This window comes from Tachypleus tridentatus, chromosome 6 (genome assembly GCF_004210375.1).
Source record: "Tachypleus tridentatus isolate NWPU-2018 chromosome 6, ASM421037v1, whole genome shotgun sequence".
In the NCBI taxonomy this organism is placed as follows: Eukaryota; Metazoa; Arthropoda; class Merostomata; order Xiphosura; family Limulidae; genus Tachypleus; species Tachypleus tridentatus.
The window spans coordinates 12,656,765-12,674,096 of record NC_134830.1 but is presented as its reverse complement, the minus strand read 5'-3'; the positions used below and the strand labels follow the sequence as shown (position 1 = coordinate 12,674,096).

The 17,332-nt window shown below is 31.7% G+C and overlaps 1 protein-coding gene across 1 annotated transcript in view; it reads right to left on the bottom strand.

Annotated features, from left to right (window-relative positions):
- Window positions 1-714: 714 nt before the first annotated feature.
- Window positions 715-17,332, bottom strand: part of LOC143251550 (uncharacterized) — a 40,538-nt gene continuing 23,920 nt past the window's right edge. Inside the window, exons 5-11 of the mRNA XM_076502820.1 lie at window positions 14,468-14,679; window positions 12,739-12,789; window positions 11,148-11,308; window positions 10,029-10,770; window positions 9,558-9,655; window positions 5,906-5,975; window positions 715-1,124 (exon numbers count right to left, since the gene is read on the bottom strand). Coding sequence (XP_076358935.1) covers window positions 837-1,124; window positions 5,906-5,975; window positions 9,558-9,655; window positions 10,029-10,770; window positions 11,148-11,308; window positions 12,739-12,789; window positions 14,468-14,679 — 1,622 coding nt within the window. The 3' untranslated portion in view covers window positions 715-836. The remainder of the gene's footprint in view (window positions 1,125-5,905; window positions 5,976-9,557; window positions 9,656-10,028; window positions 10,771-11,147; window positions 11,309-12,738; window positions 12,790-14,467; window positions 14,680-17,332) is intronic.

Sequence of the window (17,332 nt, the reverse complement as noted above, 5' to 3'; positions counted from 1 at the left end):
CTTGACTGCAATTATCACCAGCTATGTGTGAATATTCAGAAACTTGTTCATAAATCAGTTCACATTCAGAAAATCACTGTCCTTGTTTAAACATTTAACATTTAATTTTCTTCTTATTGATGAAAATGAATTAAATATTATAAGATATTCTGACTGTCATACATATTACTTTCTGATTTTGTTTGTGTAAAATTGCAAAATGTTACTCAAGGGCTATCAACACAAAATGTTAGTTGCCCCTAATTTTGAAATGGTTAACTGGAGGGAAGGTTGCTAGTGACCAGCACTCATAGCCGATTTTAGGAATATTCTTATCAAATGGTCGGATCTGTCCATCATTCTTATTATGCACTCACAGCTCCAAAGTGTGGAGCAGGATATGAATTGTGAATCAACCACTATGCCATGTCTGCCTCTACATTTTGTGACCCATCTGAAAAAATTGTGAACTTATACAATCTTTTTTATTTCAAATCCTTTAGTTATTTTGTGTAAATATGTTAATTGCATATAATGTTGTCATTATGTCATGTGAGTTAGAACAAAATGTAAACCATTTAAACAGAGAATTAACTTAAATTTATTGTAAATTATCTAAATCAAATAATAATTTCAAAAGTTACACACAAATAATTAAATATTTCAATCAGGATTTTGGCTAGTGTACAGAAATAATTTCCACAATATTTAAAGATAATACAATATAAATATATACACACTTTTTTTTATTTCTTGAAACACAAATTTGAAAAGATACATAAAACAAGGACATACAAATAATACAAGTTACAATTTTGTTTAATGACAGAATATGGTGGTCATTCTGTTGCACATACTCAGTTGCTGTTTGCACAGATATATAAAGCTTTCTTCCATCGTTTCACCAGATAATGCATACGATGAAGTGCTATAATAGCATATGCCACAGATCGAAATGATGACACAGGAGACAAAATAGTCTGGTGGTTATCAGTGGGTTCGTCAATAATTTTTGCAAGGAGGGCCATAGTTATAATTTCTGTGGTTTGAAATCCATTTAATAGATTTAGCAAATACTTCTTTTGGTAGACCAGTGACCTCCTGTAATTTTCAGCACGTCTGTATTTGCAATAAGCCTTGTAAAACTGTTGAAATGAAGAAAGTGAAATGTTATAAAACACATATTCTTAAATAGAAAAAAAGATTTCTTAACCAATTATTCTTTAATAATTTAAGTTCTGATTTCTTTGGTTTCTTCTCACTTAGATCAACATAATGTTTTCACATTTGAAAACACATTAATTACTTGAAAATTGCTGAATTAAGGGTTGCATTCACTAATGGTTACAAACACGTAACATAGTTCTGTGACTGTTTACCCAAGGAAGTGGCAAGCTTATCTCAAAGGTGTCACAAAGTTGCATGAGTAATATTATCTTGTCTCTCTGAGTAAATGTTATTTGGAACAACTGATGATGTACATAACATTGGATTCTGGTATAATGAACTTTCAGCAAAAAACAGAATTCGTTTTGTTATGTTTCTGAGTAGACATAAAAGAATATCCCTTGTCCAGTGCAACTCATTTTGAAGAAAGATTTCTTTTACCCCAGCAGCCAGTTAAGTCACAGCAGAATTAAAGACTGACCAGTAGGTGAAACACTTAACTACATATATTTTTCACTGTAAATAGACTGTTTGTTCACTTAATTGTGTTACTGTCTTTTATCATCCATGTTTAATGTATTCTGTACATATCATTTCTGGAATTTGCATTTTGTAGACACTTTTAAACTTATCTGCTGAATATCAATGGTTCATACCACATATAAGGAGTAACTCTAACTTGTAATATTTTTCTTGCTACAGCATCTAAAAAAAATTAGGGAGCATATAAAAGTATATTTGTGATACTAACGTGTATTTAAAACAACATAAATCTGATGTAGACAATAAAAGGGGACAAAAATTATAAATTGTTACATATAAAGTATATAATTATTTTGGGGCAAAGATATTCTAAATGTAACAATAACTGCTGCATAATAACTAAATGGCAAGTGACATGTAATCAGAAAAAAACTGATTTTTCCTTTTAGAAGAGCTATACCCTGAAAAGATAAAAAGCCTATTTCTTTTTAACAGAAAAATGACTAAATAACAAACAGTTTATAAGATTTGATGGAAGTGTTTTTTTTAACCAAAAATTTATATATAGTACTTAAAAGTATAAATGTCGTATATCTCCTACACCCTGATGTAATAAACCACTGTATCTGTTTTGAATTCTTAATATATGCAGTATTCAGGTCCACTGATATCTGGTAAATAAATTAAAAGTATTGACAACATGCATATTCCAGAAATGGTATGTGCAAATTATGTCAAACATAATCATTACAAGAAAAAATCACTAACATGTGAATGGAAAAAGATCTTTATTCACAGTGAAAAATAATATGTTGCTAAGTATTTATCCAGCTACCTGCAACCTTTATATTCTACACTGACATCAACTGGCTGCTGAGATGAGGGACATCTTTATTTGTTAGGTGGAAAGCCCAGGGAAAATTTCTTATAAAATCGATAGAAATTGTAGAAGCAAAAATATTAGTTTTCTAAGATACTTTAAGAAAAAATGTACAACATAATTGATGAAAACAGTTTTAACTTTGAAAGATTCCACTTACATTACAAAAAAACAAGTAAAGGTTTATTAAAAAAAGCAAATTTATCAAATTATATCACAAAAATATTTTGAAATTTTCTTACATTATGTTACAGTCACACTGTAACAGTCATAAATTAACTGAGATGCTCCTACTTAAACAAACAATTTACAGTCTTTCAATTAGAAAGCATGTGATACACAAAAATATCACTTATATCTAAATAGAAGTTAATTAAAGGTCAATACATACCACATTTATGATATTTGCTAACAAGATTGATACACACAATTTTGTTTCTTCACACAAATATATTTTAATATGCAAAGAAAATTAATAAAACAACATAATTTATAATAACAGTTATTACAAGTGATGATTTACATACAACAGTTTTACAAACTTACAAATACTACTGAGTTTTATATTCAGCCTAGAACTGAATATTTTGTCAATGATTCAGGAAAATAATGAGCAAATTAATTCTGAATTGGTACTGTCACACCTTGCTTAAGCTGACTAGGTTGACCTTATCCCTCTGACTTTTACTGAGGAAGATATTTAATGTCCTTTAAGAAATACTGATGTCTGAAATTAATTCACTGATGTTGAACAGTTTCTAACATTTGAAATCTATGAATTTCCTGGTCCAATTCTGTAGTTTTTCAATTAATAGGTATTAATCACAATTACAGCTTCTGAGGTCTAGAGCACACTAACTGTAGCTGACTAATAATATTCTATTACTGTCTCTCAGATAGTTTTTATATGAATCACACTAGATAATAGAGCATTTCACAAGGTTCAAAGGCAACAGCATTTCACAATACAAATACTGTTGATTCTTATTCTCAAGAATCTTCTACAAATTCAGAGAACAGTCAGGACTTGCTCAATACATATTCAACAATATATGTCACATGCATCAAACTGAAACACACACGTGTATTAAACTTAACACATAATAAATCTGTTACACATGATGAGCAAGAAACTCAGGAAGAAATAGGATGGCATTCCCAGTAGGCACAAAATTTGACTATGATGTCATCACAATTTTACAGTTAGATTGTGATGTCATGCAATAAATAGATAACACCAGAAATTATGTTAACTATGCAATAAAATTGATGGGTCTACAATCACTGGAATAATTTTATCACCTTCCTGACAAGAGGAGTTTACATTAGCAAACCTCTAATCCTTTGGAACCTGCTCACTATTCAAGGGCGAACAAAAAATAGTAGAAAGTGGCTCACATATCCAATCTTTAATATCCTTCAAAACCCTTGGGGAAATGTTCAATGGCCAAGGAGCCTCATCATTTTCCTAAATTTCCCAATTTATAATTAACCAGCTCAAAATTAATTCAGTCATCTTCTTTAAACTTCCATTAGTAAAAACTAAAGAAAAAGCAAAACTAAATAACACAGCCATCTCACAATTATCATATTGTGATAATTTACCATCCTTTACCATCCCTCAAGGGTTTTCCCCTCATTCTGACATTTTGTTTACTTTTAATGTATTTAAATAAATCTTAACTGTTAATTTTTATATTTTCAACTAACCTTTCCTCATACATATTTTTAATGTCCTGAAATCCTGTTTCACTAACTTTCTTTATATTCTATGATCTTCCAAGTTTCCTGTCATACCAATCAATTCAAATTTCTTATATTCATGATGTTTTTCTTTAATTTTAACTCATTTGAGCTAACGTTTTTATAAGAAATGTGTTTATTTTGAATATTTAAAATTTATCTTTAAAAATTTTCCACAAGCAATCAGTCTTTTCATAAAACTCAGTTGCCTAATTCACAACAAATGATTCTTGTTGCATGCCTTCAAAGTTTACAATTTGTGACTAAAATAATATCATTCCTTATATCTATATGTAACAAAATATTGAAATTAATAAGAGCAATGATCACTTGTATTCAAATGTTCCCCAATTTCCACCCTTTCAATTATTTCTATATTTGAAGTCAACAATAAATCTAAAATAACATTGTTTCTGGTCAGTTCCTTGACTAATTGGTGAAGAAACCTATTCTTAACAATTTCCAAAAACCTTCCCCACAAATCATTAAGAGATAATCCTTTTTGGCATTCTGAGAGATGTATATACAAAGTTACTATATTGCAAAAGAAAATACATGTGTGATACAATATACCTTCTTATTTTTATCAACTACAGCATTTCCATTATTCTCATTTTCTGTGGTCTGAAGTAGCTTTTGAGTCTGATGACTTCACTCTCAGATTGATGAAGGGATTTCAGGATGTTGGATTGCTCTTTGACCCAACTAGCCCTTTCAATTTCAAGTGAATTGCACCTTCTACAATCCTATAAAGTAAATAAAATACACTGTCAATTGACTAATAAAACAACAGTTTGATAAATGTACCTTCATTCTTATTTTTAAAATATCAGAAAGTGCAACGTTTTATATATAAATATAATAATTTTATTTCCTAAGACATTTTATAGAATGAAAACAAAAATTATGCATATATATTTTTTTTTGGTATATAAGCATACCGTACATTCCTATTTTTATTAATAGAGGCATTGTTCAAAAGTTTTATTTGTGCAGATGTGTATAGATTCCATGAAAGACACTGGTGAAGAAGGTCCTTTAACTATTTTTGTTCTAGTAACCTATTCTTCTGTGTCACTAACCTAGAGTAGCACAGTTTATCTTCATCTGGCAAATAAAGCTGCAAGGTTACCTGTATTATGTGATGTTAAGCACGTATCTTTTATACGAGCAGTCAACTGATCTCTTTTGATTATGCCCTCCTGATGCTTCATTGGGAATGACAATCAAGTGGGTAGTATTAATTGCTTTGGGTAAGTATGACATTAAACAGTTTATTAAGTAACATGAGATTCATGGAGTAACATCATCTCAACAGAATTAGTCTTACATATGATCTTATCTGAACAAGTAAAATGACTTCAAATTTAACTCTCATTGTGACAAGTAAAATACATTTTCACTAAGTTTATTTCATGTGCACTCAATTAACTAGAGAATAGAGAATTATTTTACAGTAAATATCTCAATGAATCTCCAGTAATTCTGTAGATCTATCTTGTCACTCTTAGTAAACATTTTTGTAAGTGGGATATTTTCACAACTGATTTTGAGAGGACTAACTAATCAGTACAGAAGAAATTAAAACTAATGTTCTTTAAAATGAGATATTAGCATTGTTAATTAAATATATTTAGAGAAAAACTTCATAACTGTTTCTGTTGGTTTCGTTTCATTCAAAGAGGTGACTTGAAGAGTGCTATTGAAGTCTGGAGCAAGAGATCTACCATGGAAAAAAGAAAAATCTAAGATTTCTTCCTATCCTTTAAAAACATTGACAAATTATAAGTATACTCCTAGTTAGCATGAAGAGACATGTTAATAACTACCAAAGAATGAAGAAAATAATAACAAATTTCATGGTTGATGACAATCAACAGAATTAATGTTACAATTATATAATTTTTCAAGTTACATATTATGAAAAAGCTGACAGTCTGATAAGAAATATGAAATAATAGTATTTAGAAAATGTAAGTAGCTGTAAACATTGAAAGCTTATTACTAAAGATATATACAAGTACCAGAAATTTTACATGTAACTAACCAAACAGCTGCAATCCAATTTAGATATATTTATGCTCATTTGCATTAAAATGAGCTGAGGATGGTAATTAATGTTTTTTATATCAGCAGTTTTGTCTAGTCATGGTCACAGCAAGAGAAACCTTAGTTATCATTTGTTTTAATTCTGCATCACAATTAGGCAATGAGATCTCGACACTTGCATTTGATTTACCACAAATATAGCATATACACTGCAGTAGAAACTTAATTTTAAGATATTAATATTATTGTTTCTGAAGAGAATTAATAAAAGTAAACACTTTCAGTTTGACAAGTTCATAACTTTTGCAATCAATGTGAAATAAGTTACAGGGTTTCGAGAAGGTATTTAAATATCTTGCACTATAATAAAAAAAACAACACATCCTCATATTTAGTGGGACTTATCAACAATTTATTAAAGAAGATGTAAAATACCAAGCACAAGTAATATTTTAATAATATTACTGTTTACAGTTATTAGACTTGAGTCATATTTTTGCAAATTATAATTACAGTAATAATAATGATAATAAGAGAACATCTTCATATCATACAGCCATAATATTCAGATAATTTACTAGGCCTAGTACAAACACAAAAGGGAAATGACTATCATCTATTAGTTTGGGTTAAATGACCTTATAAATTGATTGCTTCTAATAACTGCTTTGGAAACTGCAAAGAAATGTTTTTATAAAAATTTAACAATTGTCAAATGACAAGTTATCCAGTAACCAGCTTGCAAAGAGTAATTTATATGAGAATGAACCTTTAGGATATTTCACACACTTACATCTTTTTTTTTTTTTTGTTTGTTTACATTTGAGTGTTAAAGTGACAAAAGACAGCATGTGCAAGTCAGGGGTGAGGTTATGCACATGGCTAGTGCTGCAGTTTTTTAGTTTGTTTTATTTAAGTGCAGGATGGCCTAGCTTATTTATCATTAAACACAAAACTACACAATGGGCTATATGCAGCAACCAACATAGGTATCAAAATACAGTTTCTAGTGTTGTAAAGTACAGTCTGAAAGGCAGAATATATATAAGATGCCATCAAAGCAGTCTTGAGGGAAACCCCATTTCAACAGAGTGCACAGGGCAGGGGCAAAGAGACCTAACATTATCTGTACCCATCCATATTGTGCATTTTAGGTAAATACTCCCCATGAGGCAACAATGGTCACAAGGTGGGTTCCAGCATTATTAGGTAAGGGATAGTAAGATCTAAGAATGTCGAGCAGTGAGCAGGTGAGGAAGTAAAAAACAAATAACAATACTCATTTCACAAGAGCCTCTGAGCAGGATGGAGAATGGCAGATGGAAGGAGAAAGAAGTACTAAAAATGCCATATGATAGAAGTAATGTAACATATCTGGTCTACATGCTGATCTAAATGGTCTCATCCAGGGTTCAAACAATTATAAGAGACAAGAAAAACCTTGACAAACCTAATGGGAGGTGACATGATAAAATGAACAGTCATGAGAAATGAAGAAATACCATGGTAAGAAGGGGCAGTTCCAGTTAAATAAAGAATAGCTCAAACCAGGCTCAAAAACAGTCAGAGTTAAAATGGCTGTATAAAGAAATGGAAGCCAGAATGATGGGAAATAGAAATCCCATTTTCTTTCCATGTAGCTCAAGTTTTAGAGAGAAATGAGAGTTACAGAAATAAAATCAACTGATCTTTGTGATAAAGAGTAAAGGAGGTGTCCAATCCTAAGTCAGTAAATAGAATAAATTGTTATTGAGATGCTTGAAGATGCATAGAATGAGATGTAAGTTAAAAAAAGTCCAGACAAGAAAAAAGCTGAGGGGGTGGGGTGGAGTTTGACAACACAGGGACAGACCATGAGAAAGCATGTTCATGAGCTAAAGACTGTTAGCACAGGGAGTTCATACGTGTTTGGCTGAATTCCACAGGACCTGAGCTGACAGGAAGCACACAAGACAAGTCTTCTACATGAACAATAATTCCCAACCCTATGAAAGGGATAAAAGAATGAGGAACAGGACAGAGGACAAATCTGTGCAACTCCTGAAAAGGGTAATTGTTACAGAATTTGTTGTTGGGTACGGAAGAAAATGAAAAAAAGACAAGCAGCTTCAAAATGAAATTTCAAAGAGTCTTGAACACCTTGAAAGATCTTGCAACCAACTAAATTCCTGAAACAAAGAAACCACAGTAACAAAGCAGTAAAATGGATCAAGATTAAAGTGTGGAACAAGTAGGAAAGAGCATCCCATAAAAACTGTTGAGGTCCTAATAGACAGACTTTGAGAGAAGGTGAAGAAAAGACAAGTAGCAAAGGAGTTACATGATGGCAAAATGAAGACAAAGAGACTGAAGATAAATAAAACATAAAATAGAGCACCCCGAATAAGAAGACATTCTCGGGATTAAGGCTCAAGAACAACAAGAGTACCAAAAGCATAGGGAACAATAAAAGTACTGAAGATGAAGAGGCTAAAACTGATATGGAGAGCCCATTAGTTGGACAGAAAATCATCAGTATGAACACCAATGTTTGGGGAAGGATAGGAGAAAAGAAAGTCAGAAGAAGAAATGGGAAAAAACAAAGTCACATACCTGAGTAATTATAGACGTAAAGAAAAAAAAGACAGAAGTAGTGAGACACAAGACGACCAAACACCTGATGTGAAATGATGACAACATCGTTGACAAACAAAGTGTCTCTTGTTAACAATGAAACAGCAGGAGAAGAATCCTGGAGTGTTAGGGCCATTGGATATTGTAGAAACATCAATCTTTAAATCCATGGTGTGTGTGTGTGGGGAAACTGAAGGTAATTGCCCAAAATTTCAATACTGCAAAATTTGAAAGCATCATAATATAAACACTAGCAGTGCAGAAGAAAGAATATGGACTACTGTGCATAGATAACGATACATTTGTGGAAGGTTAGAGTCTACACATGTAGCTTTTCTGAATTAAAACGTTTATATGATGTACTTTACAGATGTCATGAGGGAATAAAAAATATTATATTTAAACTACTGATAAAAATAATGTTCTGTAGTCAATATAACTAATATTTACAAGTTAGAACATAATGAATTTTGGTCATACATTTTATTCAATAACTTTGCATGTTTGGTTTTTGTAAACAAATATTTTCAGAGTAAGTGCAACTGTGCGTGCTTATAATTTTTTGCAGCAATTTTTCTGTCTTTAAAAATCACAAGTAGGTTTTGTAAGAAAGAAAGAAAAAATATATACACACACAATATACCTATTTGTACTTGGACTTCTGAAGTTTTCAATATCAGGGGGTGTTGAAAACAGATAAGATATTCCACCTCCACTGGAGATCAACATTTCTTTAAGGTTCTTTGTAAAGTTGAAAACAAACTTTCTATTAAAACTGTAGCAGAGATGTATGACTTAACTTATATAACACTCAAAACCATGAAAGGACAAATAATGTACTAGAAGCCATTGGTAAAATTAAATGTCCTTTTTGCTCTGTTATAAACAGAAAACTAAAAATAATATGCAAAGTGCAAAGCTACAACACAAACATATTTCAAGTTTTCAGTTTTTTAAAATAATAGTTTAAAAATCATTGAACATAAAACAGAATAAAGAAGAGCTCTTATTAAGTAACAGATAAAAGTGCATGCAAGTATAAACTTGTCGTGTTCACTCTTAGAATTTGGTTTAAAAATTTTTAATATCATTAGCAACCTTAAGCTTTCCATACCTCATTCTTTTCTTTTGATTCCACAGCCAACTGTAACTGGGTTACTTTCACACATTCTGTTTCAAGAGCTTGTAACAGAGCTGTAGAGTAAGCTTTTTCTTTTTCATAAGCTTCTCTGTTGGTAAGACAAAAACTTTTATATTCTTCTAAAAACTGTTCACGAAGCTTTTCCACTTCTTGTTTCAACTGCTCAACATATTTTTGTTTGAGCTTTTGCTTTTCACCACTTATGATGCTCTTACATTCCTCTTGAAATTTTAAAAGTTCAAAACTATTTGTATCATTCAATGAATGCTTTTCATATTCAAGGGACTCTGAAACAGCATGCCCTGACTTTTCTTCACAAAAAAACTTGAGATTATTTATTATATTTTCAAGAGATTTTTCACTGACCTTTTTCAGTTCATTTGTTTCTTCAATATGTGCTTTTTTCATTATTTGTTTCTCACGTTCAAACTGTCTATTAAGGTTTTCTTTGATTGCTTCAATTTCTTCAGCATGAAGTTTCTGAAGTTCAGATTTTTCAACTTCCCAGTGTCTCCTCAGATCTTCTGCCAATCTCTGAAACTGTTCGTGGTGAGCCATCTGTACAGCAGATATATCATTCTGGAACTTAATGTTTAATTCATTTACTTCATTTTGATGACTAATATTAAGTGAATGACATTCAAATTTGAGCTTCTTTTCAAAGTCTTCCTGCAAAAGCTTGATACTTTCTTTATTATCCTTTTGAACAATCTCTCTTGCACGAAGAAAGTCATTTTTAAAGACAAAATATGTTCTTGGTGGCAGTCATTTAATTGTTTTCTAAAGCTTTCAAGATTTTAGTTTGTTGTCTTTCTGAGGCCTGAAGTTCATCATAATGTAATTTTTGTAAAGTTTGTTTCTCATCAGCATGCAACTGTTGCAATATTCCAATTTTCTGCTTATATGAATTTTCAATCTTTTTTCTATCTTCACCTTTTTCTGTTTTAAACTGGTGTTTTAAATCTTTTCCATTTCACACATTTTAGTCTTGTATCTCTGTTCTATATCACTTTTTTCTTTCTCAAACTTTTGTTTGAGGTCAAATTCAGTTCTTTCATTTTCTGCATAAATTCTTTGCTGATATTTTGGCACTCTTCATCCATTTTGTTTTTCCAAATGTTTTCTGTATTTTTCAACTGCTGTTGACAAATTATTTCATTTTCAGCAATTTGTTTCACTAATACAGTATTTATGAGGTCAGGTGTTACTGCTCTACTTTCTTCTACATACTTCTTGAAGGATGATATACTTTCCTGGATAGTACCAATGATGCATAATAATAAAAAAGATCACATTAAAAGCCAGTAGTAAAGAATACTTTTAATATAAATATCTATATATAGCATGATTCAGGCAATACCTATAATTCCTGAAAATAATTTTTTCTATTTCCTTCATGCAAAATTTGTTTATTCAACAGATCAAGAAATTAAGATATTTAATCTAATTTTTTCAATCTTGATTACTTAATATGACTCATCACTTAGAAATATTTTCTAAATCTACAGATACATTTGCAAAAGTACACTCTTTATCAAAGTTTCCTGAGGTAATAAGATGTTTGTGGCACAGAGTGTCCAAAAATAAATTAATATTAATTATTTTTTGACAAATGAATTGTTTCTTTATTCCACAACTCCAAGAAACACTTGGTTTGTTACAAAGAGATACCTTCAAACAGGATGGAACACCACCCCATGTTGCTTGAATTGTTAAAGATTTTAAGTGAAACTTTTTCAGTGTTGGACTGGTAGAGGAAAACCTATCAAACAGCCCTCTTGGACACACAATTGAACCCCTTTAAATTTTCACCTTTGAAATATTTTTAAAAACATAAGTCTACCGTAACAAATCAAAAGACCTTGAAAAACTGAAACATCAGATTTGTGAAGTTATCTTATCCATCCCTACTGCTGTGTTGGAAAATTTCTCAGAATTTGAAAGCAGAATTAAATTAATTTTAGAGAATAATTGAAGACTTGTAAAAGTACATTACCAATTAAAACTAAACTTTACAAGCCTAGTGCTTGTCTTTATATCCAATTGTTATCTTAAATAACAATAAAGCATTCAACCGTTTTTTTTTGGTATATTCATTTTCAGACACCCCGTATATGTATATCTTAAGTGTATTTTTGCTTACATCAAAAATGTATAAAACTACTTATTACTATCTGAAGAATGACTACAATGGCTGTGGATTTCATCTTTAAACAACATTCTGTTTGTAATGGGAGTTTACTTTGGTCTCCATAAAAAATACGTTCTTTTCATGTTAGGTATGCACACCTGCCTATCTACTATTCTTAGTTTTAGTTTGAAAGAAACTTCAGCCAGATTTTTGTTTGGATTTGTTTTCTATTATTTCAGCAAGAAAGGTACCTTGTCTATCAACCAGTGACTGGAATATAACATCAATTTAGTTTTAACAGTTATCACAATAATTATAGAGGATGTGGAACCTGTGCTCTACCAAGGACTCTGCAATAGTTTAACTGCATTTTGTACATTTTAAAAGAAAATTAATCCTAATTTATTCAACCAGAATATTGGCAAGAATGGGCAGGGTCCATTTTATTTCTACTCATGATAGTCCATGAGTGGTGGTCAATAATAACAATGTAATACCATGTGGTAGGTTTCTAGATGGCCTTATAAAACACCCCACTTCAACAGAATCTACCTGGGCAACACTTATCACAGAATGAGATCCAGTGAAAACAGAGATATTGGGCTAAAAAAAATATATGATTGAGAAAAATACTCCATTCTGGTTATAGTCTAATAGATGCATTAAAAATATATTCATGTGGTATTTGAAAACACTCAGAAGAAGAAACTGCCAGATCAGGTAAGTAATAAGATAGGAAAGTATTAATAATAGTCTACATACTATCCCAGAGGATAGTCTTCCAGAGGATGATTAAGTTAGGTGGCTAATAACTTTGAGATATTATTAACCTGATCAAATGTGACATGCAGAAGATTCCTTTCCTGTAATGATAATCCATTTCAGGCTATGTGATTCAATATGATAAACCACCTCGTTAGGGTAATGGGAAATAGAAGGATCCTAATGAATGAACAATCAGTTCCTGGTACCTCAGAATGAGTTATTACAAGCTACTAAATACCTGAGGGCCCGTACAAGACATAACAAATGGTCATGATCAGAGCAGTAATAAAGGTGAGAAACAGCTGATAAATGGATTAGTGAAAAGGATATTTTCTCTTTCCTGCTTACCAGAGTCTTGTGAAGAAAAGACCGACAGGAGTCAAGAAGTACAAATGTGGCATGATAGAGTTCTATGTATATAGACTGCAAACAATTCTGAGAGATAATGTCCACAAGCATAATTTTAAAAAAAAGTGAAACAAAGAAAACAAAGGTAAGAGCTGAAAAGAAATTGAGAAAATGTATGTAAAACAACTGTAAAATTAAATTATGTAATTAAAAATGTCATTTGGGCTGAAGAATACTAAAGGATTTTAGCAAACCTGATAGAGCTCAGGATTCAAAAGCCTTCCAAACATTAAGAATAACTAAAAACAGTGGATAAGGATGCCTTATATGAAGCCACAGTTGATGAAGCAAGACCCTTCTCAAATACTCAACTCATAAAACAAGATATGGTAAATACTTTTGGGTGAAGAGGTTTGAAGTTCCTTTTAATACCACATTTATGATAAATATTCCATTTCTATTGATAAACGATTGTGGTTGGCAAATGGAGATGTACAGTTAAATACAGAGAAACCTTAGAAGTTAAATCCATATGCTGGGTAAAAAACTATAACTTCCAAGCATGAAGACTGAGTTTCTGACCATGTAGATGGAAAATGACTGTTCATGGTTGTCTCAACAGATACTGCCAGTGCAGAAATGATGGAGGTACACATTCATGCAGATACTGAAAACGTAGAAACAATGCTTGATTGAGCTGGCCAATATGGTGCAACCAAGAGAAGATGACAGAGAGTAGAATGAATCAATAGCCAAATTGAGGGAAAGATGTACAGTTGAAATCCTTTTCAGTCCTGAATGAATGTAACAACTGCCAATGCTTGAGGATGAGGTACTGGAAACCACAATAACTCCAGTTGAGAATTTCAATAAGTTACAATCTTCTCTCCAAGTACCATCGAAGTTCTGACCTTGAAGATAAGCTACCCTATCACTGAAGAGATGCATCTGTGAACAGATGGATCTAGGGAGGAGGTTGTGGAATGAATGCTTCAATATTTATGTTGTTGTGATCCAACCACCATTTGTAATCAATGAAGTTGCTCTTGGATAAGGAGACAGGATAATACAAAGAATAAGAATGCATGACCCACTGTTCATGCAGAAACTACTAAAAGGATCTCATATGTGTCCATCCCAAAAAAAATGAGAGGCTTGAGAAGAATACCCTCATCTCCAAAAGTGAGAGAACCATCTCTGCAGTAAAAGAAAGATACACAAGTGAAAGCCTGATGGCTCTTTCCATGACTTGAAGCCTCACAGGAATTGGTTGTGCATGACTCAAGTGAGCATTGAAAAACACATCCAAATGCACGAGATATTGTGTCAGTGACCAAACAGATTTCTCCAGTCTAATAAAGAAGCCTGCTTCTGTGGCATCTGAAAGGAGAATGTGAGAGTGTTTTTAAGCTAATTGAAGGGATGGAGCCAGTTGTCCATATAATGATGTGTGCACAGCCCCAAGGAATGCAGGTGATGAGAAAATGCTCAAACAACTTTGCAGAAGACATAAGGTGCTGATGCAAAACCAAATGCCAGAGACCTGAACTGCAGCATCTGACCCTTGTGCATGAACCTGAGAAACTTTTGTGAAGATTCTATCTATAACATAAAAGAGAAGCAGATATACCTGCACTAGCTAACACTGACCATGAGTAACAAATAAGGAGAGGGATTAGCACCATAAACACTTGGATACAACCTTTTAAAAAATCCTAAAATAAAACTACTTTAATATGTTACTAAGACTTAAAACTAATTACACTTCTTCTGTACAAGAACATATTAATAAAACTTTTGTATGTTGTTTTCATACTGTAAGTCTATATAAATTACTTTCTCCATCAAATAATAATGAAATGACTTCTTATCCCTTATTGTTTCTCACAGTTGAGTCATTGGAGTTCTCCTGTTACATATTATTATTTATCCTGGAAGAGTTTCCAATTTATTATGTTATGTATGTTGCATATTACAATTTTAAAAATATGCTGGAAATTTTAACTTAGAAGTAGTCAATAAAATGTTAATATGTATCAAATTTATTATACTTGCCAACAACATTGATACACAAAATTTTCCTTCTTAACACAAATATATATTTATACACAAAAAACAATACAATTTAAAATAATGATTATTACAAAAATTTTACAAACTCGCAAACAATATTCAGTCTTTTATCTGGTCTGGAATTGAATAGTTTATCGACAGTCTAAGACCATGAAGGACAAATTACTTTTATGTTGATGGACAAATAAACTTCACTTGATGAAAATGCTCGCTAGCTCTTTACTTGTTTGGCCTTATGCAGTTTACAAGGTTTCCTTTAACAAAGGAAGACAACAGAGATATCTATTGTCTTCATAGAAATACTAACCTCCAAAGTTAATTCTCTGAAGTTGAATGGTTCATAATGTTCAAAGTCTATAAATGTTCTTGACCACATTCTGTAGTTTTCCAATTAATAAGTGTCAATGGCAATTATAACTTCTGAATCTCATAGCATACTGACTACAGCTGGCCAATAATATTCTATTACTGTGTCTCAGCTGGCATTTATACCAATTAGGCAAGATTCTAGAACATTCAACAACATTCCAAGACACACTAGTACTATAATAAAACATGTATTGTTGATTCTTGCTCTTGAGAATCTTCTACAAATTTATAGGAGAAGCAGGACTTGCACAATATACATCACATGCATCAAACTGAAACAAACACAGGTTTTAAAATAAATGTGTAATGGTAAATCCATTACATATCCTTCTTTTAGAGAATTAAAAATTGATATTACACAATTTTTTAACTAAAATATTTGATATACATATACATAAGAAGTAACCATACGGAACTTTCTCCAGTTGATTCTTTCGGGGTGCACGTTTAAATAGTGATTTGAACTTTGGATCCTTTTCTTGCTCAACGACAAGTTTACTTCCAGCTGAGCTTCACAGGTGAACCAGATCTCTTATGTTTTTCACTGTCATTCATTAAGTAATTGTCCCACTGATAATTAATTGATCACTGTTTTTTCAGCTAGATAACCATTTTGAATTTGGCAACAACTCTTCCCCCAGCCAAATCTTTTTCCAACAATAGTGATACACCCTAAATTGGGAGAGTAGGTTTTACTCCATCAACAAATGGTCCTGAAACTAGGTCTGATGCTAATAAATGTTATAAAAAGGAACATCAACAAAGCCAACCTCAATACCCTGAGCAATAACAGACTCACCAGTGGCAAAACTCAAATTTAAAGCCAATACACCCTCTAAGAATAATGACTGAGTAACTCCAGTATCATTTAAAATACATGTGGGTATAAGATTAGCAGTATCCTATGCCAAATACACAGAACCAACAGACACAAAACACTTATATTTCTCCATAACTACATAAGCCTTTCTGTTAGTGACCAAATCAACAACATCAGGTGATCTGGAGAAACCATATCAATACATGGACGTGAACATACTGAATGCTGCTTTCTTTTCATTTTTATTTTTCAAACTGCCAAAATCAAACATGACAGGATTTTTACAGAAATGGCAGAGAGACCTTGATGATTCTGTGTGTCTGAAGAATTTGAATTAGAGAAGTTGGAATTTGTTTTAAAATTCTCAACCTTAGTGAATTGAAGAGGTACAGGTTTTTACTGAGCTGGAAGGAACTTCTTTTCATGAAAACTGGTATTATGTGTATAAGTGTAATCACTGGAAAGAGCAGCTGCTTCTTATAGTGTTTCAACTTTCTTTTCATTAAAGTAAGTTTTCAGGTCATCACTAGTACAGCATTTAAATTCTGCAATTAAACATAGTTGTCTTAATTTCTAAAACTTTGTTGCCAAAATGCACAATATTACATCATCAATCAAAATAATTATCTTTTTCATGGGCAAACTCCACAGAGGTTTGATTATCTTGCTTGTGGTAACTTCAACTTTTGACAACAAGCTCCTTTACTAACTTGTATGCAATTAATATAAATCAGACATAATTTTGTGAATCACACACACTTACGTTAGAAT